At 41.6% G+C, this 27,359-nt stretch overlaps 1 protein-coding gene across 3 annotated transcripts in view; it reads right to left on the reverse strand.

The window, feature by feature from the left end:
- lg16h14orf180 (linkage group 16 C14orf180 homolog) overlaps positions 1 to 27,359 on the reverse strand; it is a 94,472-nt gene that overhangs the window by 4,665 nt on the left and 62,448 nt on the right. For 2 of the 3 annotated variants that reach the window (XM_044047637.1, XM_044047639.1), the window contains exons 4-9: positions 15,091 to 15,177; positions 9,578 to 9,708; positions 6,713 to 7,288; positions 5,993 to 6,023; positions 2,743 to 2,829; positions 1,016 to 1,136 (exon numbers count right to left, since the gene is read on the reverse strand). In XM_044047637.1, coding sequence (XP_043903572.1) covers positions 1,016 to 1,136; positions 2,743 to 2,829; positions 5,993 to 6,023; positions 6,713 to 6,865 — 392 coding nt within the window. In that variant the 5' untranslated portion in view covers positions 6,866 to 7,288; positions 9,578 to 9,708; positions 15,091 to 15,177. Of the gene's footprint in view, positions 1 to 1,015; positions 1,137 to 2,742; positions 2,830 to 5,992; positions 6,024 to 6,712; positions 7,289 to 9,577; positions 9,709 to 12,034; positions 12,064 to 15,090; positions 15,178 to 27,359 lie in introns of those variants that run through there. The other variant, XM_044047638.1, reaches the window with a different exon arrangement.

Genomic DNA, 27,359 nt, shown 5'->3' on the forward strand with positions numbered 1-27,359 from the left:
GGCGCAAAGGATTTCCTAAGACATAATTGAAAGATTCAGGAAGTCGTACCACTTCCTGTCTGCAGCAAATAAAAACTAGGGCTGAAGCTCAGAGTGGAAGGGGTTATTTTATTGTTTTAGTTTTTTTCTGTTTATGCTTTTCTACAACCTTTATTGTCTCCAGAATGTCTAGAAGGTGAGTTTATGAAATCTTAAAGAAAAAAATCAACCCCCCCCCCAACACACACACAATAATAAAACCCTCTGCCCTCCACCACCCTCTCCCACAACCTGGTTAAGTGACCCAATCCCAACAATGACAACAAAGAAACCTAAAATAGGTGCATGCTATGGCCCAACAAAGTACCCCTGCAACAGGAGACAGCAGATCCAGTTAAGGTGTTCCTCCTGAGACACTCACGTAGAGTGTGGTGTCTCTTTCTCCACATCTATGGAGAAATTCAACTCTGGTTCAAAGGACCTGGAGTTGGATTTTATCTAGTTGGGACATTTTCCATTCCAGGAAGGTGAATATGTTGAAGTGCAAGTGGAGACAGATATGTTTACATTTTTTTTATTACCAAAAATGAACATTTTGTGATGAATAGCAGCATCATTGGCTGTAGTTCCACATAGTTTACACATAATTCATTCCTAAAAACTAAATGTTACACAAATCTTTCTCAAATTTACGTACTAAATTATTTCCTGATTACAAGCCAACGGGTTTTTTTCCCTTATAAACAAATGAGCTAGTTACCACTGCCACTACGGAGAAAGCTGTTGCTTGCGTAATAAACGGATAACAAACAACATGTTCTTTGCTTTTGTGACACATGAACACAATTACATCAGTTCTGGGAAATGGTGAAAGTTCAAATGAAGCTGAAACAATTAGATAATTACAGATCATCATTCAGCTTTTTGACAGACTTTAGACTGTAACTATCATCATCACCAATGTTTTGCCTACAGCATAGGTAATCACCCTTTTAATGACACAACAGAAGCTACAGCAGAACACAGTTTTACCTACTGTTTGCTCATGATGCAGAGCTGAGCCAGCCGCTCCAGGTGCTGCGCTTGGGAGGCCTGCTCCGAAAGCTCCTCTGGGGTTGTCCATCCTGCGGAGCCCAGTGTAGCCTCCTCCTGAGGCCCTGTTATACAAACACAGGGCATGGAATCACACTGTGCCCAACAGCAAAACTGAACTCAGTCTCAATCAATCGATCCCTTCCTCCTCTTGACTACAGCTTGAAAGAAATAAAGCTCAAAAAGCCTGTCCAGGACTGCTGTAGACTTTAAGCCTGAACAGCAGAGTAGAGCCAACTGAGGACTGGAGACGAGAAAGCAGAGATAAGGGCAGGAGGGAGAAGATAAGGGAGTCAGACAACACACACACTCACCACGCCCACTGGAACACAGAGACATGCAGGCACGCACACACAGCAACAAACATCAAACACAGAGCATGCACTGTCCAAACCGAGCTCAATCTATACACCATTCATTGAATAAAAGAGGTGGAAGGTGGTTTTTTGATCGCAACCCATGCCTGCCTGTGCAAATAAATCAGTGGATTAGATATGTTTGCGTTACAGAAACCACACGATGACAACTGTGTTCACGGTCAGTGGAGACATGGAGGGAAAGGTGCTCTTGAAAATGCACTTGGGAGAGAACGGAAGCTTGCAAACTGCAGCGACAGAGCCAGCTCTGCCCCTGCACAAGTCCAGCATTCAATCTGAGTGAGTGCTGAATCAGGGGCCTCAGCATTCTATAGTGACACACAGCTCCTAATGACATTGTGCAAAGTGTGGCCATTTGTCTTCTACTTTGCCTGTCCCCAACCTCTGCTGCGTGCGTGCCCACGCTACACTGCACTGCTGCCTCAGCAGCAGACAGAGGGGGAGAGACAGACGTCTGAAGCCGCAGAGGCAGCAAGTCGGTGATGAACGAGCGGCCTTGCTGTGAATGCTCATTTAAAGCTCCAGCAGGTAAATCGTAAACAAAGACGGACTTCAGTTTATATCTGCTCAATGACTTAAAAAGATCAGATTTGTAGTTGCAGGACATACACGTGTATATGACACATACATGTCAGGTCAAGAGGAAATTCACTAAATAAACACATTCCACATAATAAGGAATCATGCATGTTTTCATATCTATAGAAAGTCAAATGAGACCTGTGTAATCATTTCCATAGAAAATCAGGTACCATTGATATACTAGCTTACCAAATAAGTGAAATCATTTTCTGATATTCTGGTCCTTAGCAAAGTAAATTAGAACTTAAAAGGACCAGAGATCTTTAAAATAGATACAGGACTAAACTGATGGAATTTTGCATTTCTGTGAATCAATCTGTGGAACAACCCGAACAAAGAAACCAAAGAATCAAACATTACATTTAAACATTCAATTAAGGAAATACAATGAAATGTGTTACATTTGAATAACTTGCATATTAACAAATGGATGTTTTTTCCCTTTTTTTGTCTCAACAGGAAATTGAGTGGCTATGACTAACTTATTTACTTGTTTTATTTTGTGTATATTGTTGTAAATGTTTATGTAAATTGATTACTTGGGATAAAGGGGCAGAGTAAAGAAGATTATTCTTCTTTCTGCTCAAGACTTTTTTGTATACATTTGTGAATGAAATGAAATAAATAAACTAAACTAAATTATATGTTTATCTATGAAACCAAATTGAAGGAAAACAACAACATGCACAGTCAAAGTGGATGAAGTACTTGCCTGTACTTCCGTGAACAGCCGTGAGCTCGATCAATGCCACCTCATAGAACATTTTTTCAGCCTGGATGAACTGGAGGGCCTTCCCATCTGTTTAAATGGGTGAAGGATTGGCCCAATTGTCAACAGGATTAGTCAGCTGTTAATGTCAAAAACAGCCTCGTTGCCCAGCTCACACTCTTGACAGTGACACCACTGGGCAAACAGAGAGTGTCGTAATCCAAAGCACGATGTTGGTCTGGATTTTGCAATGTAGATGTCACCTGTGTGTGTGTGTGTGTGTGTGTCGTTGTTTTTGTTGTTTTTGTGGCTGTAAGTGTTTCAGTGGAAGCTGAACGGTGAGTTCGCCAAACCTCACAACACGCCTAATGTTTCCGTGATAGAATCATCTCCGGCCTATCACGTTCATGTCTGCTTTTATCTTTTGCTTTCATGTTTTGTACAGCCCCATTGTGGCAGATTAAAATGTTTCCATGAAAAGACTTAAGTCTATTTAAAGCGTCCTAAAAATAGGACCTGTTTGCGATGTCAAAAGCATTCTGCACACGCAATGTTGGTCCCGCTGGAAAATGACACCATTGATGAATTTAAAGTCAGGTGAATGTAAAGACCATTGGGATGAAGAATGCTTAAAATAAACGCAGCCCTTCCTGATAAAATGTCCTACTTAACACCAGATCTGTCGTGTGTGAAACAGTATGAATAACATTATGTTCTGTGCTACCTGCAAAACACACTTTCAGCTTGTCTAAATAGGTAATAACTATAGTTTTCCATGCTTCTAGATCAGTTAAGCTCACAGCCGCAAACCACAGCAGCTGGTTTCTGTCATTTTGTCACATGGTGACTAATGTCAGCACTGGACCTGTTGTACTTTATGAAAACCCAACATTTTTTAACAAGGTATCCCTGAGAATACATCATTGTTGAGTATAATACAGGCAGAAGTGGTACTGACGTTTCAAACTGAATCCCGGTGACGATTACAAATGCATTAAATGTGTCCCAGCTCCTCTGAGTCACCTGGCAGCACGAGAGGAGGTGAGTTGGACCATATGGGAGTAAAGATTAAGAACAGCCTTCGTCAAAGGTCAGAGCACTACATCTGCCTGCTATTCTTAGCCTCACTGGACCACAATAATGCCCCAGCAGGAACCACACACACTCCACTCATCTACATACGCATACACACAAAAACAACCTCCGCTCCACTGTAATTTGAAGCAATTACATCAACACTGGCATCATGTGCTGCATAATTTATCGCGGAAATAATCTTAATCCTACATATGAATTTATAGCAGAAGTAGTGCTACAATTGCTATAACTTCACTTGGTTTGTATGCACATATTAAATGTGATACTACAAAATCAGGTCAGTATACTTTCCAAGAAACAAGCATCAGTGAACACTCAGCAACTAGAAGAGCTGTTGGCTCTGAATAAAGGTCACTTCATACCGCCAGCACTGATAATAGAAAAAACCTGTACGAGTCATGACAAGACCACTGTCACTATCAACAACACATAGTGTTGTTTTTTGGCTCTGGAATGAAGCCACTGTCACGAGTTTAAATCAGGATGCTCTGTGTATAAAAACTCGGCTTTGTTTACTAGTCGTGGTTTTGGTTAGACCCAGAAGCGACGTGCATGAGACTCTGAAATGCAGCGGTTGTAAACACTCCTGCGAGACGGCAACAAAGGTCCAACATCCTGCTCCCAGTCTGAGCACGATGACCCTTCACCTCTCCCCCCCCCCCCGAGGGAGGGGGACCGTGGCAAAGAGCACAACATCACTGCTCCGGCTCTCATGACGCTCATGAGAAATGCTAACCTCCCTCGAAAAGACTGAAGGGAATGTTGGAAAAACATTTCGTGGAAAATGAGCCAATTTGATTGTGCAAGAGCACCAGACGACAACTCTGTAAAGACTGTTCTCCTGTAATGATTAATCTTCACAGACAAGTATATCCTCACTGGCTGTGAAAACCCTTTTGTTTGCGTCTCGATTACTTTAATGTCTCAAAGCTGCAGTGCGTAACTTCTGTCACCGTTTATGTTGGTCTTTGTGAACAGAAAAGATGTAACATTATTTTTATGCTGTGTCCTTCATCTGTAAATGGATTCTGTCAATCAGACCTGACTGAGGAAGTGTTTGTGTGCAGCACAGGGGAAGGACGGGGCAATCAGTGGTTTTTTGGGAGGGGGAGAATATAGAAATGACTTTTGTACACCTTTTGTGTGCAGCGGTTCTTTGTGTTTTCAGCCAAACCTCAGCATGTTTGTAGTCGTCTCGCTTTACTAGTGTGTAAATGTTGCTGCAGGCTTCGTCTGCCTTGACAGAGCAGACGACTTCCTGTGTGCGGCACTAGACCTGAACTACAGTGAGAGACACACAGTCGTGTGTCAACTCATTTGACAACGGCATGAACTTTTTCTTTCCGATTTCAAATGATCATGTGACGCCAATCACATGGCTGTGATCTTACACTGCCAAGTCAAAGCTAGCATGTATAAAAAGCCACATTAGACAAAACATGAAACCATCACTATTGATGATTTTAGACTGTACACCACAGGGTTTAACCCCGTCATGGTAGATGACCCTCTTAAATAGCTAGCGGTTGATGCTGAGAGGGGCCAACTCTCGGTGAAGCTCAGATCAACAAATCGACCTATTTTGGAAAATGGACAGTGAGGTGATGAGCCTCGCTCTGGTAGATAACATGAGCTGACAAGTTAAGTGTTGGAGTGTCTCAGTGACGGGGAGAGGAGCCATGCACGTAATATATCCTGAAATGTAACACCTCTCCATTACCTCTGTGCTGCTTTAGTTTAGAGAGGCAGTGAATTGGTGATGCACCAGTGGCTAGTCAGTGCGGATGCAGGTTAATTAGTGCTCTCCCACTCTGTTGTGCAGAGATAAGAGCCTACAAATCCTCTTAAGAGACAGACACAGAGCTTGAGCAACACACAAAACATGTGGCATTCTGGGACAAATGTGTTATTATGAACTTGTCAAAAGACATCCACTTACCCCTCCTGGTTTACACTGCGTTCTATAAAGGGTCTACATCCTCCATTGTGCAGAGAATTGGCAAACCCCAGCTTAAATGACTGTCCTGTACGCATTCATCTCATGGATATTGATTTCTAGTTTTAGATTTAACGTTTGCGCCAAAGTGAAAGTGCGATGGACGGACGTGCTGGTGAGCAGGGACTGATCCGGCCTCATTGTGACAGTAAAGGATACAGTTCTTTTCTGTGATGAAGAGCTCTGCAATCTGTAAAAGCAGAAAATAAGACCAAGAGTCATGATTAGGCATCGTTTCAAAGCAGATTTATATGTGTGTGAGAGAGATGTCATGGGCTGTCAAAACAAACAGTTCTTCTCCACTTGCAGAAACATTCATCCGGTCAACATCATAAAACAAGGTACTGCGTTCTGGAATATAGGTTATGTTTTGATGTTGGGCAACACACACACACACACACACACACACACTATGAACATTTTAAGTTGTTGTCTTTGAGGGATTGTCCTCATAAAGTAGCTCAGTATGTAATCTGCAGGGACTTTGGTCTGACTACACAGCAACAAAACATTAATCCTGAGACCTTAGCACAGCCTACACAGAGTGACAAACAACAGTGTTTTAACAATATGGAAAAATCTAAGGTTTATACTGAGACAGTGTCAACACAGAGACGCGGGACGGACCGTGCTTTTGCATTTGACATTGGTGTTCGACACATCAAGGTTGGACACGTCCTGTGTGTTGAGGAGTGTGATCATGTGCGATGCCCTAAAAGAAAAGGGACGCAAATGTCTCTAAAAACATATCATATCATAACATATCTAATGAACGTGTGCATGTACGTTGGTGTGCGTGTGCAAAACAAAGACAGGCAGCAGGAAACATAATAGGTGGTGTGAGTGTGTGAATATACACTCATATCTCATCTGGCTCACCTGGTGTAGACAGTTGGGCAGAGAGGTGAAGCTCTGCACATGGGTCAGTCCCAGCAGGCAGCTGAGGAAGCAGTGCAGGGCGGCCTGGTACTCCCCCTGCTGCTGGAGCTGCTGTCCCAGCTCAAACAGGCCCTCCCTCCCCCTGTTCAGCATCCCCAGTCCCAGCCAGAACCAGCACTGCCTCCCATCAGAGCACCACCAGCTGAGGACAGACGCTCCTCTTCCTCTTACACAGCCTCACGAGGAGTGACAGGTTTAAAGAGGTAAAAAAAAAAAGGCAGCCAGTCACATAAACACAGGGAAAAAGGTGCCAGAGGACCAGTGAGCAGCCCGGCTTTCTCTCAGCCACGTATGTGCACTCTAAGTCAAGGACAGGTGGTGAGGAGCAGCCTGAGGGAGCTCCAGCGACTCGCACAGAAAAGATCCATTCCCCTCCCTCCTTCTCCCAGGCTGCACCAGGAAAGGAGGACAGAGGAAGTCGGAGAGTGTGGCAGAGTGAGTGGCAGAGCTGTGGACCAATCCCTGCTTTGCTCACATACACCACAGTGTGTTAACACATTAGATCTCTCTCCACTCCTAGGACAGGAAACAGCAAAGATGTTTTGATGTTAAAAAGCAAATAGTGTGCACATGTTCTATTATGTACAATTCAATGAAACGAGCGGTACAATTTAAATGTCATCCAGCATTTCGGCCCAGGCTTTCCCCATATGTTTTATTATTCACAGAACAGTGAATCATGTACATTGTGTTAAGTCCTGCTGCCCCATGTATGATTTATAAATGAGCAGATGAAAGTGCCAACAAGAAAGGCAGAATAACAAAGTGTGAGCATGTTTTACATCGGCACTGAGAAACCAGGCTTTTGCACGTTCTCTGAAAAACAAACCCGACAGCTGACGTAAAAACACAGTGATTATGGGACACTTTTGGAAACACAGCCAACAAATATTTATTCGCAAGGAGTGCCCCTCTCTGAATGTTTGCGCTCTTCCCTTCACACTGTGCTAATCAACATTAATGTGAGGCCATTGTGAGCCTGAGGAAAGCGAGAGGAGAACAGAGGAGAAGAGGAAATGTGGCCACAGCACAGATGATCTAGAGCATGGTGAATGCGTCTTGACTTTGAGAGCAGCGCTCCTCCCCCACCCCCCCCTTGCTCCATTTGGACACAAGTGTAGTAGCTGGAGGAAATGAATGTGGCAACACAAAGCAAATGGGGAGAGTCAGTCTCCATTAATGTCTCTCGCACCTAGCTAAGCTAAATGGGAATTTAATGGTTGTGAGCACCAGTGAGTGAAGGACCGGAGTATTAAACTTGGGGCTGGCGGGTCAGACCCTGGGATCTGTGAGCAGTGCTCGTTTTGGACTAACAGCGTCTAGAGCAGCCGAGGGACTTGATTATGCTGATGCAGGCCACATTATCTCCTCCACCCACAGGGGTAAGGGCACTGACAAGTCATAGTGCTCGTTTTCACTGTGGCGTCGACGGTGTTGAGTGAGACTGATGTGATTGAGGTGGAAGGACGAAGGCTTGATTCTCAGTTTTAGGTCTTAATTGAAGAACAGTGGGCTCCGTCTCGTCGTTACGGGCCAGTCGGACTGATCAGACATGCGTCAACCGCGAGAAGTCGGGCGCTGGACGTTCTCGTCTTCATGTTAACAACATCTGACAACAACCACGCGACAGCGGGAAATCCACTCATGCAAGACCATAGTCTTGTGTTCATCATACTGCATAATGAAGCTTAATGTGATATCTGATATGATGACATTATGACAATATGGAATACATTAACTGCACTCGACACATTTGGTTATGAGGGTGATTTTTTACGAATGTGTTTGCTGCTTTGAAGATGAGATGAAGAGTATGCACACAAGAAGACTCAGGGGGGTGACCCTCAAAACTTTCAATTCTTAATGGATTTTCCCCTCAATCCATCTTCTACCGCTTTATCCTCCACATGAGGGTCGCGGGGGGTGCTGTGCCAATGATAAAGGCCATTTTCTCTTTGTCATAAATGAAAATCTCTTACAAAAAGATTAATAACCTGTGAATTGACTCTTTTTTTGAGGTTTCAGCTATTTTGGAATCAACCAGTGATAGGATGAGTGAGTGTTTTGGACTAATTTGATATGTAAAACTATATTACATCAACACAAAACACTAGTATTTAGAGGCCAATGAAGACACAGTATAAAACATATAAATGACCTTTGTAAGTAATTGGTTTTGGTCATATTGAATTAAAGAACTAATCAACAAACACATGAATAAATAATAGCAAAACAACTATTACATGGAAGACATTTCATATCTGATATCTTAAAACCCATTTTTACTCTTTGGCTTTCGACCCAGTATGAGATGTTTTTTTTATGTTATTGTATGACTTGTTCATTTATGTTGTATCTATACTTTCTACAGTATTTTACTGTTCTATTATGTTCATTTTTATATTTTATTTGTCTTATTTATCTCTGATATACAGCACTTTGTTTCAGCTGTTGTTTTATAAATAAAGTTGGATTGGATTGATATGAAAACAATACACTTATTTCCAGGATCTTAGAGCTAACATTTATTAATGTGGTTGGTAAAACGTTTGTTTTCCTATAAGACAAATTCAAAGTGTATGGTGTGGAAATCATATTTGCTGAGGTGAAGATTTGCATGTTAAATGTCCTCTTTTCTTATCTAATATTATACTATAGATATATATGATGGACTTATTGGACTTGCTTGAGCGACACAGCTGTATAGATCATTTGCTTACACCCTCATGCACATATAGTGGCCGTCGTTTTGACAAAGATACTGACTGATGTACAATCGTCTGCAGTTTAAGAATGGAAATCTACCTTTAGTTGGAATATTGATTGCCCGTCTTGTGGAGTTGGCAGACAAGTACATCAGTATGATCAGTAAACGCTGTCCACGGACACCACTCTCAGGGAAGCCGATACACCAGACTAATGGGAATGAATGGAACCTACAACAGAATGCAAAGGAGACCAGTTATTTCACAGATATAAACCTAACATCAGCTGGCTAATCATGCAGTAAACCCCACTTTATTGAATTAGGATTACTGTTTTTTTGTTTTATTGTGTTCTTCAATGAGAAGGTGTGAGTACATCACAACATACTGATAATTACAATAACTTTCTGGTTGAAATAAATGTTGTTGTTTTTTCATTTATTCTGAAAAGCTGCATATTGATAGTTTGTGGATATTTGCATGTGCCACGTCTTGACTTATTTCTAGGATCGTGGATGATTCAGAGAAGCATTTGTTAGAAGGATGCATTTTGCATTGTCCAGCAGTTTTGCAGAGGTACATTGCCTCTCTCATGTCCTCGTGCAATCTCACTACACTGCGCATAGCCCTAAATCAGCATAAACTATTTATATTTCTTGCATCGTGCACATACAGCCACTCAATGCAGTGCCCCTGTGGCCTAGAGGTGTCTGGTATGGAACATTTCACTCTGTGTGAGTGACGGCGGCGATTGTCCCTCGCTTGCATCAATGATGTGAGGAGAAAATCAAGTATTCTGCTTGGTACAAAACGCCATCGAGATCAGCAGCTACATACATGTATACTGATGGAGAACAGCACTCACATCTACAGACGTAAAACTGGACTTACTTAAGTTTGAATTGCAGTTGAAGTTTGTATAGTTTATAGTTGAAGCCCATCCACGCTCCTGCTGGTGCAGCTGCAGCCTTCTCCAAGATTCAGGCTCTGTCAGTTTAATACGCTTGGACCTCACACCCGCAGCTACTGAGAGGCAGTTTATGACCTCCATGTAATCAGCAGTAAATGCTGCCACCATCTGTCTCCTTTTACTCAATTATCTGACCCAGTGACTTTTACTGAACACTGTCCAAGTAAACAGAGGAATGCAAATCTCCCAGCTTATACTATGACACACCTATACATTATCCCGGACTCTTTATGATTTCTAAACATTGGCATTCCATAGGTTGTCATTCCAGGAAAAATAAACAATTTTTCTTCGATATATATATTTATATATCTATATATATATATATAGATATATATTTATAGACTAAAACACCTTACAGCCACCATAGATTCTGTACAATTACAGCTGCGGGAGTGTTTTAGTGTCATCTAATTGTGAAAGGGTCACATGCAGTATGCACACTCAGCAAATGTGAAGCTCCTTGATTTGTTTGTGACAAATAATGTCTCTCACAGTGTGTTAAATTCAATTAATTAAGAATAGCTTATTATGGGGTAGGCCACATGTGCAGCATCTATGGATGGTTCAGAATCTTATACTCCACTCTGGCACCCCCTAATGGACAACACGTGGACATGAACATTCTCAGACACTTGTTTCAGTAAACCAGTGCAAAATCAGGTCCAATGAGTTGTACTCACTACTTACACTTTCCAGTAATCACACGTGAAACAAGATAGATTAAGATGTGACACAGTTGATAGGTCGATAACTCCATGTGACAAAAAATTAACATTAGAGCATTTAGTCTGGGTTTATTGATGCTGATATATCAAATCATGTCAAATCACAACATAGATGATCTGCATGCACTTGAAGCCTGGACCTTAATATACTGTAAGACCTTAGATTTAAGGCAGAAACTCTATATATCCTTTAAGAATCTCTCTGAATCTGTTGTCTTCAAGCCTGAATTTTTTTTTTTAATTTTAGATACTTTATTAATCCCCTGAGGGAAATTATTCTCTGCATTTTCACCCATCCTAGAATTAGGAGCAGTGGGCTGCCACATTGAGTAGCGCCCGGGGAGCAATGGGGGTTGGGTACTTTGCTCAGGGGTACCCCAGCCCTTTGGAACTGGTGGGGACTTGAACCGGCAACCTTCCAGTTACAAGCCAAGTTCCCTCTACACTTGGCTACAGGCTGCCCTAATTGACCTCTTACTGTTAAATTACTGTAATAATAATATAGTAATAACGTAAGTCACCAGTGACAGCCAGTCAGACATAACTGCTGGTTATAGAACCGTCATCCGCTCACTACGCATTCTCCAATTCTCCCTGATCTATTACAGATTTAAACGCACTTGTTCTCTGCTCTGATCCTGCCTCTGGCTGGGTCATTTTAAATTCTTATGAGCCATAATGGCGGAGGACACTAGCAGCTGATTGCTGATTCTGAAGTGAGATATCCTAATGTATCCTCGTATCATAACACATCCTTTTATAGACACCACTTTACACTCACAATGCACACACGATCATTATCAGCAGGCTTCTTGTTTTTTTCCCATTTCTCAATAGGGAGGGGAGAAATTTAACTCACCACATTTACTCTGTCCTGATGTCTCGCTAACAATGTGCTCAGTTAAAACTCAAAATACAAATGTCTTGACCACACGGCAGTCACCTTACATGAGGTTGCCATGCCAACTGCTATCAGTCTAGTCAAGTGGTCCATTCGAAATGGACCACGTGTCAACTGTGAGTAAAGTGGCCTCACAGGCCGTGTTGCTGCTCATCATTTCATGCGTAACTCATGCAGGTGTGTGTGTGTGTGTGTGTTTGTGGGTCACTCGCCCTAAACGACTTCATTTCAGAGGTGAAATCCCATTCAGGGTGACTGACTGAGAAAATAATAAGGTTGAGACGCTTCCAACACAAAAGGGCAGCAGCTATTGCTTCAGTATGAGTCAAAGACAAATGAGCAGCTTCAGACAGCAGAACCACAGCAACCTCACCTGTTATCAGTTTTCTCTACTAGGAGTCAAAACTGAGCCACACAAAAAACTACTACGGCTACAACTGTGTGATACCACATTAAAATGTGCACTGAATTTGTATGATGAAAAGGCTGCTTATGTTCTTAACATCACACTTTGGCTGTTTTCTCATTAGAAGTGCAAACAACAGGAGAAATGTGGACGGCATCTCAAAAGAATAATAACTTACAAACAAATAACTTGACAAATTCTTTTTCTCTGTTTTATATCATTGGAAATGGACACAAACATTGCATTAACTAATACTTTAGCTCAATACTGTCAAAATATTTGCAATAAAATACACTCAATATTGCATATCACACACAAATTAATGCAAAAATAATTCACAAACTATATGCTTAACCTATAACCTCACAAAAACAGCAGAAAAATGACATCCGCACATGCACAGCTTCAGCACTGACACAGCACTGAAATGCTTTCACACCTCACCTGTATGTGTGAGAGCGTTTCACTTTAAGCTGTGGGTGTACAATTTTTCACTTGATTGTGTGAGAGTGTTTTTTGGGGTTGAATGTGGTTTTCTGGAGCCTGCAGTTTTCAATTTTGATTCAAATTTTAATTTAAATATACCCTCAGTATTCATCGAGGCATACGAGTACAGTCTCTCGCGATTGTGGAAGGATGAAATCAGTCCTCGACTGACTTCTAACAGGCTGTAACGTGTGTTGACACTAACAGTCTCTGAGATTTAAAGAAACGCAGATGATACAATTACAGGCCATGGCGTTCCCACATTCACAGACATGAGCATGACTGAGTGGTGCTGCTTCCTCAGGAGCAGCTCTGGTTAGTGTCACGGTCAATCTACGTGTGGAGGGGTGGATGACTGCAGAAGAGCAGAGCAGGCCGGTGTGTCCAGCAGGGACCGACTCCACAGAGTAAATGTTTATGTGTCGTTATTCATCCTCCAAGAGACGCTCTCCACTTTCTACCCTCGCATTCCTTTTTTATTTATTTATTTTTTTACCTTAGCTCATTCAAAAGTGGAATGAGAGGCTTTTAAAATTAATTGGCTGGAAAATGTGGTCGTTTTGATTTTGGCGGTGAACTGGCGGCTCTACTGTACGCGCTTTTCCAGTCGTTTTACATGCGAGTGGTTTAGAGAGAGTCAGGAAAATTGGCTCATCGCTCAATAGAGCTGTGAGACTTCTGCTGATGACATTTCCATTAACAACAGGACATAATATGTTTATAGATCTGTGTTTGCTTGGCCCTTAATTTGTCCCTTTGCAACACCGTTTCTAACAGATGTGCGTGCATGAGCAGGGCAGACTTTATGGATTGTCCATAGTGGATCCATAGGGTGTAAATTGTGCTGACAAAGCATGGCAAGGTGGCGTGAAGTAGAAAACAGAGCATATAGTGCTTAATTAAGACAGTAGTCTACATTATGACCGCGGTACAGTCAGGTACTGATAATTTTACATAATATACACTCACGGAATTAAATTATTGCACACCGTGCACTCTTGAACCCTACATTTAATGTACTTATGACAACATTTTCAGATAATGATAATGGCATGTTGATGTCACTGTAAAAATGGATTTTCTAAATCTATGAAGGAACAAGAAAAAAGAAAAAAAATCACTAATGAAAGCAGTTGCAGCCAGACATCCTGCTTCTGTTACATCCCGGTTTTCCGCTGTTCTGGTGTTAACAGAGAGCAGCGGCTACACAATGCCCATTAATTGTCAGTAAATGACATTACATTCTGCATGACCAGGTCTGCTTACTAAGCGTAACTGGATTTGTGAGGCCCTGGTGATGCGTCCTCTCGTCACGGTAGGTATTTGAATTTCTGATGTGTGCCTTGTAGCTGTTGAGTCAGGACTGTATATAAAACTGATAAATTGAGAAGCCTAAGCAGCATCATATTTTACCTGAGGAGAGGGAACGAGGGCGTAGATCAGATTTCAGGAAGAGGTGACAATGACGCCCCCAAATCATACCTGATATCTTTAATTTAAGACAATGCAGATTAACTGTTTATGGTGTAATTCCCACGGGAGAGAAAACAACAGAGGCGGTGTTCTTAGTCCTCTCTGAAGTGTTACAATAGAAAAGGACCAGACCTAGGCAGCCATGTCTGCACGGTGATGATTACACAACAATAATGACGTCGGTCACCAGAAGCCAACAGCTACTGAACTGTTTATTTATAAAGTCATCAACCTCTGGACAATTTCATCATGGGAAATAAACAACCAGGGTCACGTCCTTCACGAGTGAAATATGTCAACTCGTCTGTGAGGCGCCATGCTAATAAAACATTCTGGCATGGAGACATAAAACTTAAATATTAGGTGCAGACTCATACACATTTGCACATGGTTCAGATTACATTCAGCTCCAGTTAAACCATCTCTTGAAATAAACACCTGTCAAGGCACAACCTCTGGATACCTGATGAGGTACTCGTAACTTTTGGCCAGGAGCAAGAGTCATCAAATCGGCGTACAATACTGAAATGAGAAGCTCGTGCTGACATCGCAGGGCACTTAATTAACAAAATCCAGCTGGGATGGCAACTCTTGGCATAATTTGACAATAAATAGTCATGATTATATGGTGTAAAGGTAAAATATCTACCTGCTCTTTGTGCGTACTGGTTTCTGTCCCCACCATGCAGTAGCTCCACCGTCTGCTTCTCTCTGTTGTCGGTTTTGATGCATGAATCTGGAGATGGATTAAAATACATTTTACAGTGCGATCGCTCGTCACACGAAATGAATCGGAACCTTTATTCAAAAGAATGAGGGGCACGATCGACACGCTGATTTACGGCACGGCCTTTGTTTTGTGCACATAACGGAGCTGAATCTAAGTCTCACTCAGCCCCTCCGTGCAAACACACCTCTTTAAGAATGGCGTTTTAACTGTTTTCATCTCTGTGACACCCATAAAGCATGTCCACTGAGGACGCTGTGTGGGGGCCGGGAGCCCTCATGGGAAATCTAGTAGTTTGTTTGGCGGGAAACAGGAGGCGTAAACAAATGGAAGGGCGGTGGAGGATTTACAGTTTCCTAATGCATACATCTTCATGGTGGGACAATCCCACCTGCTCAACCATGGCTCATTATGACAGGCTGCAAAGGGGCAGTCAAAGAATCTAACTGCTGCTCCTGTGAATGTGGGAGAGTACTGCTGTTACGCAGTACTGAGGTGAAATGTACTAGGACTACTACAGCATTACCTTCCCCGCAGTAAATTCAACTGAGGCGAAACATGTTACTGGCTGTAAACAGCTGGCAGTGGATTTGTATCTGCTATAAAGGTTCAAATAAATAGCCACAACTGCCCTGTAGTTGGCTTAACATGCGTTTTAGGGACATTCCTCAGGATAAGAAGTCTTTTTCATTCGGCTGAAAATGATGCATAGCAGTAATTCGGGTTTTAATGCAGCTCAGGAACCTTAATGTCTCAATCCCCCTGTTGCTCACATCATTGCCGTCACTCTCCAGTCACATATGAATAAAGTCAACAAGAATAACGCTCGTATATACAGTATATACGTGTCATGATGCGCTGTATTATGTCCTGAAGACAATCATATGTGACACTTTGATAAAAGTGGAAAGAAAATGTATCAAATATTCAGTCACATTCAAATGACAGAACACAAGTTTAATTTATCTGCATTTGTTAGTTGTTAGCATATATATGGTGTCTATTTTTACAAAGCAAGGGATTATTTGATGCCGTCACAGGTCATCATAAAAACTGTGAGCCCATCTAGACATGCGTTATATCTCAAATATAAAATATCAACCAACATACTGCACAGTATGCATTATGTTGCACATTGCATTAGTATGCAATCAGTGATGCATTCATTTTTTTATTGCAGGTTCCCGAGACTATAAAGCTAGGCTATTGCATTACTTCTAAAACAGTAAGGCAGTGTTTTACTGTGAGCTAATAAAAAAAAAAAAAATTCATCTGCAAACACTCGACAGTTTCCCCCTGCAGGAGAAATGCAGCGAGCACATTGTAAAAATCCATGATAATTATCTTGCAATATTGGTTTTATTATGGAGGATGTATTCTTGCCACATGCTGCTTCCTGGTGTCATTTCAGTGCTTCACTACCTTATCATGAAAGTCCAATACAGACCATATTGAAGAAGAAGAAGGTATGAACTCATTAACAATGAAACACATTTACTTGACTTTTATTGTTATTTGAGATGATGCATAAGGTAGTCTCTACCTTCCATTCTTGCAAGGACTTCATTTCCATAAAATGCCCATGGCTTTGGAAACTCACGGTGATTGCACTTTGAGATCATTGTTGGTTTGTAGCTCGGAGATTTTGCGCTGCACAGGTCGTCAGACCACATCAGGGAGTTCAACAGTAAACTATTTAACAAACATGTTATGGTTGAACAGTCTGTCCAACTGAATTTTGTACCAGAGCACATGCAGTTTCCTGTGGGAACAAGCTCTCAAAAGCTTCCATCAACAGATTTAGTCACACACACACACACACACAAAAACACACACACAATTTCTTTCTGGATTGGAACATCGTGCACAATTTGTATCAAGTGTCTCATTTCTTCTGCGTTGCTGTAGCATGAGAAGGAATTCATCTCTGAGGCAGAACAGGGTTCACCAAAGCCAACTATTCATCTTTCAAGTCTTTGTTGCATGCCTCCTGCCTGATTAACTTTTATCGGAGAACAGACCCTAAAACGCAAAAAAAAGAAACCGCACCAGTCCTCAGTTAAACATGATCTACACTCCTGATCCTCAGCTTCCATCGGCTTAATACCATTCTGCTGCACCGTACCTTACATGATCACACAGCTCCATGTCAAGTCTATCTTGAGTCTAAGTTTGTATAATCTTGAATGACTTCTGTCATTTAGCTCTTTCTGGAGATGGTTTCAGTTTTGTTGCTTTTAAGAAATCATTGAAGTGTCGGCTTTTATACGTGTGACAGCCTTTAGACTTGCAATGATGTCATTATTAAAATTCAGCCAAGAAAGCATTGAAGGGAGAACCTCATGGTGTTTATATATAGCACAGCCCGGCGCTCAGTCTGGCTAAAAGCAGTTTGGCAGTGCAGTTGAGGAGGGCATTAGGCCTGTCATAATAGCATCCCCTGTCTGAGGTCGCAGAAGGCCAGTCTGAATGTGTCTTACTGATGGAACCTTGCGGAGTGAGATGAACCCATTACTGCAAGTCCCAGACAAGAGTGGGGAAAAAAAAATGAAATGGCTTTTCAAAAACTGGGCTGCTGTAACATTTTCGGCGCGCTATATAGTGGCAGAGTAAGTGTGTCAGCTGCAGCGGGGGAGTGGGTGAGGAAGTGGGCAACTCAACAGGCTCCAGGAAGATGGAATGATGTGAGACCAAGGTGTAATTTCCTGGGAGTTCCCCAGAGAATGGCAGCCCCAGGATGAGAACGATCTCACACACAAGCACACAGACACACACACACACACATTTGTGTTATGCACCTTTTTGGGTAATTGGCTCCAGCAGCAGCTACAGATGCTGGTAGGAAGAAATGGTGCAAACAAAACAAATCTAATTGCAAATAAGTTAAATAGTGTGTTCAGTTATAGATATAGTCTTTTAGAGTCTCTGAGGGAGGACAAAACAAGACAAGAGGAAAAAACACACACTGCGATACACCCACTGCTGCATCTGCTGCACCTGTTGGGTTAATTGGATTTTCTGACATTTTAGAGAACATAGTGCTGAATACTATCAGGTACATTACAGTGGCATTTCTAATTTCCAAATTATTGTCTAGGCAGCAGAGGGCAGACAAGTCTTCTTTTGAATATGCAGGGCGAGTCCTTGAAATCTACGAGTATTCAATCGCAAACAATATACAAGGCATTTCTGCAAAACTCAAGAAAAGGGTTTTATTTTCTCCGATACCTCATACATCATAGATGACTTCACTTCAACACGTGCAGCTCTACGTCACAACTACATAAACCTACACATACTGGCATTGTATTCAGATGTATGGGGCTTGGCAAACACACTATCAGGTCCATTAGTTCCACCAATGTAACAGTGACAATAGCATGATAACTGCCCAGCAGGCAACAGCAATCACACGAAATAGAAGTGTATATCTCTGTGACACGGCCCATAAAAGGCATCCATTTAAAAGGAGTGTGTCTATGTTCAGACAAAAGCCAACACGGTGGCACATGGCTTGACAGCAGAAGAAACACCCATGCTCTTATCTTTATGATTCTGCAGCGGTGGCGCTACTACATCCACATCCTTTTGTTTTCTGTCCGGGAGAGTTAATGTCTGCGACGGTGTTATGGACTGCACGGAAACACCAGCACGAGAATAGAGAGCTTGACTGATGACTATGCAGCAACCAACATCTTTTCAAATTCTGTATTTTTTTTCCCCCCCTTTTATTGGTTGTTTTAAGAATCAAAACATACTTTCTAACCGTAATATCATTTGATAGACGAGTGTAGTCATCTCCCACTTCCAAGTGGCGTGACCAACGGACGTAGATCCAAACGCCTCTGTACACAATTGGATAGACTTACAACCAATGATCCAGACGATCTGTACAGAGCGACAGAAATGTCGTCAACAAACACGCTTGTTGTAGTTTTCGAGGATCGATGGCTTTCTTGTCGTGGTGTCTAACGACTTTTGCTCGGGGGAGCTCAGCCGAATCGAAAGACAGCTGCTCTTTGGCGGCTAGAGCGGTGGACGCGTGTATAAACAAAAGACGTTAGACGTTGCTTCTCACTTATCATGGTGTTAAATCCACCTCCTGCGCTCCAGGTGAAAACACCCATTTGTGATTGGCTCCGTTTTTTGCCAAAATGGCATCCATGAAATGAAATATTTGTAAGATTCAAGAGGGTTCGCCCACGATATTCCATTATCGTTTTAATTTTCGAATGGTTAAGCACTCTGAGCTGCATTTTACAAGGCACAATGCAAATGATTTATTTTTATTATGGCAATGAAATGCCTCAAATAATACATTTCGATCTATAGTATGGTCTATAGGAGGTTGCAGTCTTCACGTGCATAGTATGCAAGTGGGAGCAGTAAAGTAAATATTTCTAATGACAGAGAGTCTCATAAGACATTTAGACATCTCCAATAGTCACAGTTGCTCTTTCATTAAGAATAAAACAGCAAAGACGGGAAATGGCCATGTGAAGAAGAACGTCCTTTAAGTGAAGAAGACAAGCTACTTAGGAAAAAGAAAATTAGGTTATTATGGAAAACAATGAGGTGCAATTTCTGGTGCCATAATAAGACAGAAATGAACAGTTTTTGTCTGTAATCACATTTATGAATTGTTAAACCCAGTGGCTTGCGTTTCATGGACGTCATTACTATGTGGTCACCTGACTCATCACTCTAACTGGAACAGTCCATAAAATTCGAGTGGAATCATCTCCTTTAGAAGCAGTAATGTTGCAATGTCTCTGAGAAATAGAGGGACGACTCAAAGGAGATGATATGTCTGCGGATTCCGCAGTGAGATTGGCTCGTCTTGGACAAAATAATGGCAGGGGATGCCGCTGCATCCTCCCTTTCACGGTAGGAAATGAAAATGAATCAGAGCAAAAGATAAAAGCTTGACAAGCAACAAGCAATCCTTCAGTTTAACAGCCAGAGGATTCACTACTGAACAAATGAAAGTGGGCTGCACTGAGAAGAGGGGAGTTGCACGATTGTGAGAGAGAATCACACTGTGAGAGCTGAGCGGTCTGATGTGCATGTGTCTTTGTTTCACTGTTCTCACTTACAGAGAGAGAAAAGAAGCGTGTGTGTGTGTGTGCACTTGTATTTGCCACCTCTTTCGTACCTTTTGTGGCGTGATGACCAAAACATGGTCCTACAGAACTGGTTAAATTTAATTGTGTGACTTCACTGTTTAAACAAACCTCCCCGGTTCTCTCAACATCTCTAAAGAGCGAGCGTTACATTGTTCACTGAAGCTTTGTGAACATGTGGAGCTTTGCCTGACACTGATTCAGTGGCTCATATTTTGTAAGTAACTCCAGCATCAGCATTTCGCAGCAGACGTCTTGGTGTCTCTTGTGCCGCTGACCTAATCACTGGAGCTAGCAATGAGTGAACTAATCTATCAATGTGACAACAGCGATCCCCTCATGCCCACTACCTTCACCACACACCTCTATATGCACACCGAGTCTCACTTTTAAAGATATAGAGGGCCAGAAACTCTGATACCTGTTAAATGAGATGAAGGTCGCTGCTTATAGGCTTTGTGCATTGTGATAGAAGCAAAAAAAAAAATCAGCTTCACTGGTGTGTTGAGAGTTTCCATAGTCACAGCCCTCTAAAAGTTACACTGTCGTCCTTGCTAATCTGATCACCACATCTCGCATGAGGTCCTGCAGGCTTAACTAATCTCATTACAATCCCCCATGTGGAGGGTGTGCACAAGAGAACCTCCGATGCCACACCTGCTCACACAACAGAGCCCTGCACACTAATCTAATCAGGTGGTCTGCCTATCATTGATTTACAGCTATAACATTTTGAATCAGACTGAAGTGGATTGAGGCGACAAGACAGGCGTACTGAAAAGAAAAAGAAATGGAATCGAGAGAAACTGTCCATGTGGATGATGTGCGTGACGTTGAAAGATCCACGACTCACTCTGACCAGTGCCATCCTCATATCCACGTATCCTCCCCTCAGTCTGAACGACTTAAAAATGAATGACACTGCATGACAGATTGTGAGACTTGCATATTAAATTGATAAAAATCTGGATTTCTTTACAAACTTTCACCTCATGATATGATGGGGAAAAAGTGGTCATGTCTTGTTCGTAGGAGGGGTTACCACACAGCAGGCCTATTGGCCTATGGGAGCATTAGTGGGGAGTCCACAGGCTGCTGGTACGAGGCTCAAACAGACAGAGGACTCAATCCCTCTCCCAAGGGATGGTTTAATGACAGACATTAAATATAATTAGGAAAGACAAAACAGTCCTGCTTGAAATTGACCCTCCTTAAATCCAAGACACCCCCCTGTAAGCAGAGGTTAAGCTATACTGTATGATTATTAGATACATTACTTCAATTATTAAAAAAAAAAGCATCCATTTTCACTATTCAAAATTCAAGGTGGACATAAGGTAATTAGATTAGGTCTGTTTGCTTTTCAAACAGGGTCAAACCTTGTCTGCAATTAAGCCAATAACCCATTCATGTTAAGTTATGGGTATAAAACCATAGTGCGGCTTCACAGAGTTATGGAGAACTAATAATATAATTGTGGTTTAAAGAAGGAGATAGCAGTTTTACCATACATGCATAACATTAATCTTAATCCAGCATATGTATCCATATTAAATATTCAGGTCACAGAGTTAAGGAGGATTTAATTTGCTGGAACAAATTGAATGAACAATGCTTATTATTTAGCATACTTGTTATGTTTTATGTTTTTATTCCATAATGGACATCTTGTTACAAAGACTAAATGGCACCCTAAACTATATTACACTAAAGTATATAATTGTCAAATCCTACACAGGAGCTCTAGCTCCCAGAGGAAAGAAATGACAGATCCGTGGGCAGGAGATCAACCAGCCCCAGTCGTGGGCGAAGCCCTACGCATTTAATATGAACCGTGAATACTAAGGGAAAGAAAGTCATTAGCCTGTTGCAGAAATGAGACATGCCTGATATTATCACAGTTCAGGACTGCATAAAAAAAAGCTCAAATAAATTATTTGTGTGACTCTCAAAAGATGTGATTTATAGGCCATTGGGGAGTGTGCGTTAAGAATTACATGACTCTTTCCGATCACACACTGGATGTGAAAGTCAGAGAACTCGGTCTGGTCTTCTCTGGCGAAGACAGACACTGCCAGAAGCGCAGTGGATCCCCATTGGAGGCCTGAGTCTGACAGAATGGGTGGAATGGAAACCAGAGATGGCTCCTTTCCTCCTGCTTGGTCCCAAAAGAAGAGATGTATTGGCAGTGGCAAGCTGCAGACCCCCTCAGATAATTAAAAGTGAGGTATAAATCAGTGTGTAAGCAGTAATCACACAAGCTCCTGCCAACTCCCCACAACAATCATAAATCTAGAGGAAAACAAAGCTTCAGCACCAACAAAGGCTGGGCGATCCCCACTGATCTGGGGCTGGGTATGCATTTCATGGGCACCACATTGCAGAAATAATACATCTATAATCCAGTAGACACGGTTTTATGTTTAAACCGATTTAAATGAATCAAAGAGCGGCAAAGGCTGTGTGAGAGATGACTTCATACACCACTTTTCTCTTTGAATGTTCTGCATGCAATATAAAGCTCCGTGCGCCGTGTTTAATATTCTGTGCGGAAGGAAAACCTGCACAAAAGAGAAGATGAAATCACTTCACTTGACACCTAGATGGGAAAGAGTAAAGCTGAATGGAGCCTATGTCCTACACTGGTGTGGCAGTGGGGAAGTGGTAGCGGAAGAAAACATCATGCAACGTATTGATTTTTGAAGGGGAAAAAAAGTGAAAATGAAAAGTGTGAGACCTGAAAAAAACATTATTGATCCTTACTGAAATCATGCTGATTAAAGTCTCTGTGGAGATTGAGGTCAATAGTGGTTCACCGACGAATGCATCCTGATGAGGTCAGTGTGAGGTAAGACAATGCATTCAAATGCAGAAAAAGAAAAATATATATATATATATATGTACAACTACCTTTTGATCCCCATTTCTTTGGTGCTAGTTATTCTGTGCTAGTATCACAGTATCTCCCCAAGGCTTGATTACCAAACATGAAAGATGATATCGAGATCACATGAGATGAGCCCACCGTTTCTTTTTGTTCTTTAATTTTACCTTGTTGCTGAAAGAGAGTCAGGGACGAGGACCTCCAGGGTCAGGATCAAAGCTAGTCTTGTGCACAGAGCAGTCAAGTGTATCACACTCTGCCTGAGGACTTATCCCGGCTCACAGTGAAGAAATGACTCCCCTCTTCCTTCTGCCATGCAATGAAATCAAGATAAAGAGGCTTTACTCTTCAAAATGTTATGGAATGGGATTCAGGACTCAGAGGAAAAACATTTAGTAAGAGTTAATAACTGGAAAACAAGGGCCATTATGAAGCAATTGTCTCTCAACCCACTGCAAAAATACAACTATAAATTTCTCTAAAGGCCTGTTTTAAAAGGGAGTCTATTTAATTGTATCCATTACTTTATAAACCACAGAGCCCGACCTCTAGCATTAAGAAAAGTGGGGGTTTTATCAGCGCTAAACACAGAAAAACAGAATGAGAAACTCCACTTCTAAGACCACTGGGCAATGGAGTGAAGACGGATTATAGCTTGTCTTCGCTATCGAAACAAACATGTTGTGCACTTATCCCTCTGTTAATCGGCAGGAATCAAAGCTTGTTACTCAGATTACCAGCTAATCAGCACAAAAGCACAAGCGGGTCCAGTGGACAATGATATTACTCCGAGTGTCTGCGTATGTGTGTTCAAACCCCCCGTGTGATCAATAAGGTTGTAAGCGTGTGCTTAAATCACGCTGCCCTCTGTTCTTGAGTAAACATCTGTGTGAATGGGGAAGTCAGCTATGGTATAGACAGTGTTTTTTTTCAGTCCGGCCCCCAATTTTAAACAATAATGACTTTTTAATGTGGACCTGTGATTACATTGTCATGGTGAAATATGGGCGTTCTTGATCGCATTGGAAATGAGGGCCTAAACGTGAATTACTACACCGGCATAGATTACAGCAGTGTGCCAGGTGAGGCAATCTTCATAAATTCAAATCTAATCTTAACAGAGCCAGTAGTGTCAGGCCAGTGGAGAAGGACTTTACTGAGCAGAGGCCAAAACCAGAGGAGACAATGCCTAGCACTCAGGCTACTTACGAGAACATTAAGTTAAAATAAGACGGCAAACAACCAAAACATTAAGGAGATAGTTCAACAGTTTAATAGGTTAGATTAGAAGCAAAGATATCACTCGTGTGTGAGAGAGATAAGAAATTTACAATAAATGCTGCATACAGGATGAAACAGGCTGTATTAATGGGGTCAGAGTGCACAAAGTTGCACAATTATTGTTATTATTATGATTAGTAGTAGTAGTGGTAATGTCATCATAGTATTATTTTATATAATACTATATAATTTTAAAATTTTCCCCCACCTCTCCTGTGTCCCCCATTTTTCCTTTCACCCCAACTGGCCGAGGCAGATGACTGCACATCCGCTGATGTCTATAGTGTGAAATGTTGGGTTTCTCCTCTCTAGAATATTGTAAGGTTTCTGCCTTACTATGTACAGTGCCTTGAGATAATGTACTGTATGTTGTCGTTTGGAGGGAAATGGAATATTCCACACATAGTGTAAGTATGATTAAATAGGTGTATAATTACTTTAAAATAAATAAAAAAATAGCTTTTTTTGCTACAATCTGCAGTCTCACCTTTAGATGTTACTAATACTTACACATTGAACCTCTAAAATGTTATTTTTAAGGATAAAATTCATGATCACACGTGTCTGCAGTTGAATTGCACTGTGGGAGATTATGGCCCTTCTCACTTTCACTCATTCTCTTGCATTTTCACCCGTTGTGTCTTTGTCCAGGACACATGTCAATCATACTTTGTTCCATCGCTAAATGATGGCACAATGGTGTCAGTGAGGTGACAAATCACACGAATGCGGCGAGGGGCAAAGCAGGGTATCTGTCAGCACCTAGGGGGCCGCTGCCCTGATTCATCCATCCCCTGCCTGTGACTACAAGAGATCCCAGTTTGATGGCTCGAGCCACGCTCCTCACAAGGACATTTCTTATTCAAGTCACAATGCTGTCACTGAGGTTTTAGAGCCTGTGGGGCGCTACGGAGATGATAGCACAGTTCCTATTAGCAGCAACCATTCTGACACGTTGACAGGATTCTTATCAATATGTCGACAGCATCAGTATCTCACACCTGCAAGTACAAATCACTTCTACGTCATGAGAATATAACACGCTTTCCTGCTCTCATCGCAAAAGCTTTTCTTTAAAATATTAGGAGAAAATGGCACAGTCGTTTTTTGTTTGTGTGGAATTTGTGGATTTCAGCTCTGCTTGTATACAGAAATGTTCAATTTCAATTACCATATTGCCTAATGTTGGGTATAAAGACAGATAAGACTGACATGTGTGTATGTATTCGGGCTATAGTTTATAGCTTTTTCCATCGCTAACACAATGATAATATATGATAATAATAATATTATATCAGATTTGTTAAACTGGTACATTATAGCCAAGTGTAAAACTGACTGTGTGAGATCTGCAGGTAAAAAGGTTCAGTTGTGTCATTTGGGCCGACTATAGCTGCATCCAATTACTTTACTGAAATAGCCATATGGTCCAGAAATGAGTAAATAACTTATTTTGTTGTTTTTAATATTTTTGAAGTATATTCTGATCTTCTCATGTTCTCTTAATTCTTGCCAAGTGAAGTCAAAAAGCACATTTTGCACTTAATTAAATTCTTAGAAATGTAACGGTGCAGTGGTTTGCAAAAGACCTGCAAACTGGAATCCAACTTTATCTGTATGGAAAGTGTCGTATACAGTAAATAAATAAATAAAGATTGATTGAATGTTTATGCCACAACAGTTGGAATACTCAGCGCGTGCATGCAAGGTATTTGTATAATAAATTAGCCTTTGCTCCACAAATACATCATACGTTAACCTTTGTCATTAAATGACCTTGTTAACTGAGATGCATCGTCAGTCAGAGATGCATATACCAACCTTTAACTTCACCCCCTTAACAGTTTGTTTACTGGTCTTTAACCAGGGGCTGGACACACACATTTTTTTCGCTGGTGGTGAAAACACTGAAATAGTTTGGGTATTTTTCTTTTGGGGAATTTGCATGGGCCCCTGCACTATGAGAGACATTTCTTATGGCGGTGACACGGTAAAAGGTCAAAGCCCCTAAGCGAATCACAAAGCTGGCAGAGGAATTCGAAGCCTGCTAAAAACTTGCACCACCAGCTTTCATGGCTCAGTGCTCTCTTTCCATGTTTTCCCCAAGCCAACAAATGCATTTGCATTTCGATCCCACCCTGCTGATGTGCCCTGGACAGAACAAAGGAGATTGTACAAGGGCGAGATACAGTATTATCGACTGAACAAACGTGTGTACACATAAGACAAAAGAAAATATTGAAGAGACATTACAGCAGGTCTGAAATAAAGTAAACCCGGGAGTTTAATATGTCCACCGCACAAAATCGCACATAAAATGCTCCTTTTCCCTTTTTCCCCATGTTAAGACATTCCGGACAAAAGCATTTTGAGAACGGCGAATAACGGCGAATAGGAAATAAAGAGCAGTTGATTGAAAATGCATCTCATCTGAATCCCTGAAGCCCTTGCATGCAGCCATTATCCTTCTTGTGTATGATTCTCTGATGCCTCGTGTGCTATGCTAAAGTGCTCTTCTCATTAAAAAACAATGTGATATCACCAATTTCTAATTAAATAGGACATTATCTCAAAGACAAGCTGGAGTGGAATGAGACCCTCAAACCAGTTATGAAAAAGACTGGCTGCTCATAGCCTAATCATGCTTAAGTTGATCTCAATGGTGTCTTTGCACTCAGCTGATACTCGGGGGTAAAGCGAGGTTATTACACAACTAATCTATCCAAGAGAATGGTTGTGCTTTTTTTCAAATCCATCAGTAATTTGAGAAGTGCTACTATGCACAAGATGAAACCCATGTGGTTTGAGGCGTGTGATGGAGAATGAGCGTGAACTAAATAGGGCTTTGTTTCCTTCCTGCATTTCAAACAGTTTACATCTTGACACATTATCATGACATCACA

This window comes from Solea senegalensis, linkage group LG16 (assembly GCF_019176455.1).
Source record: "Solea senegalensis isolate Sse05_10M linkage group LG16, IFAPA_SoseM_1, whole genome shotgun sequence".
In the NCBI taxonomy this organism is placed as follows: Eukaryota; Metazoa; Chordata; class Actinopteri; order Pleuronectiformes; family Soleidae; genus Solea; species Solea senegalensis.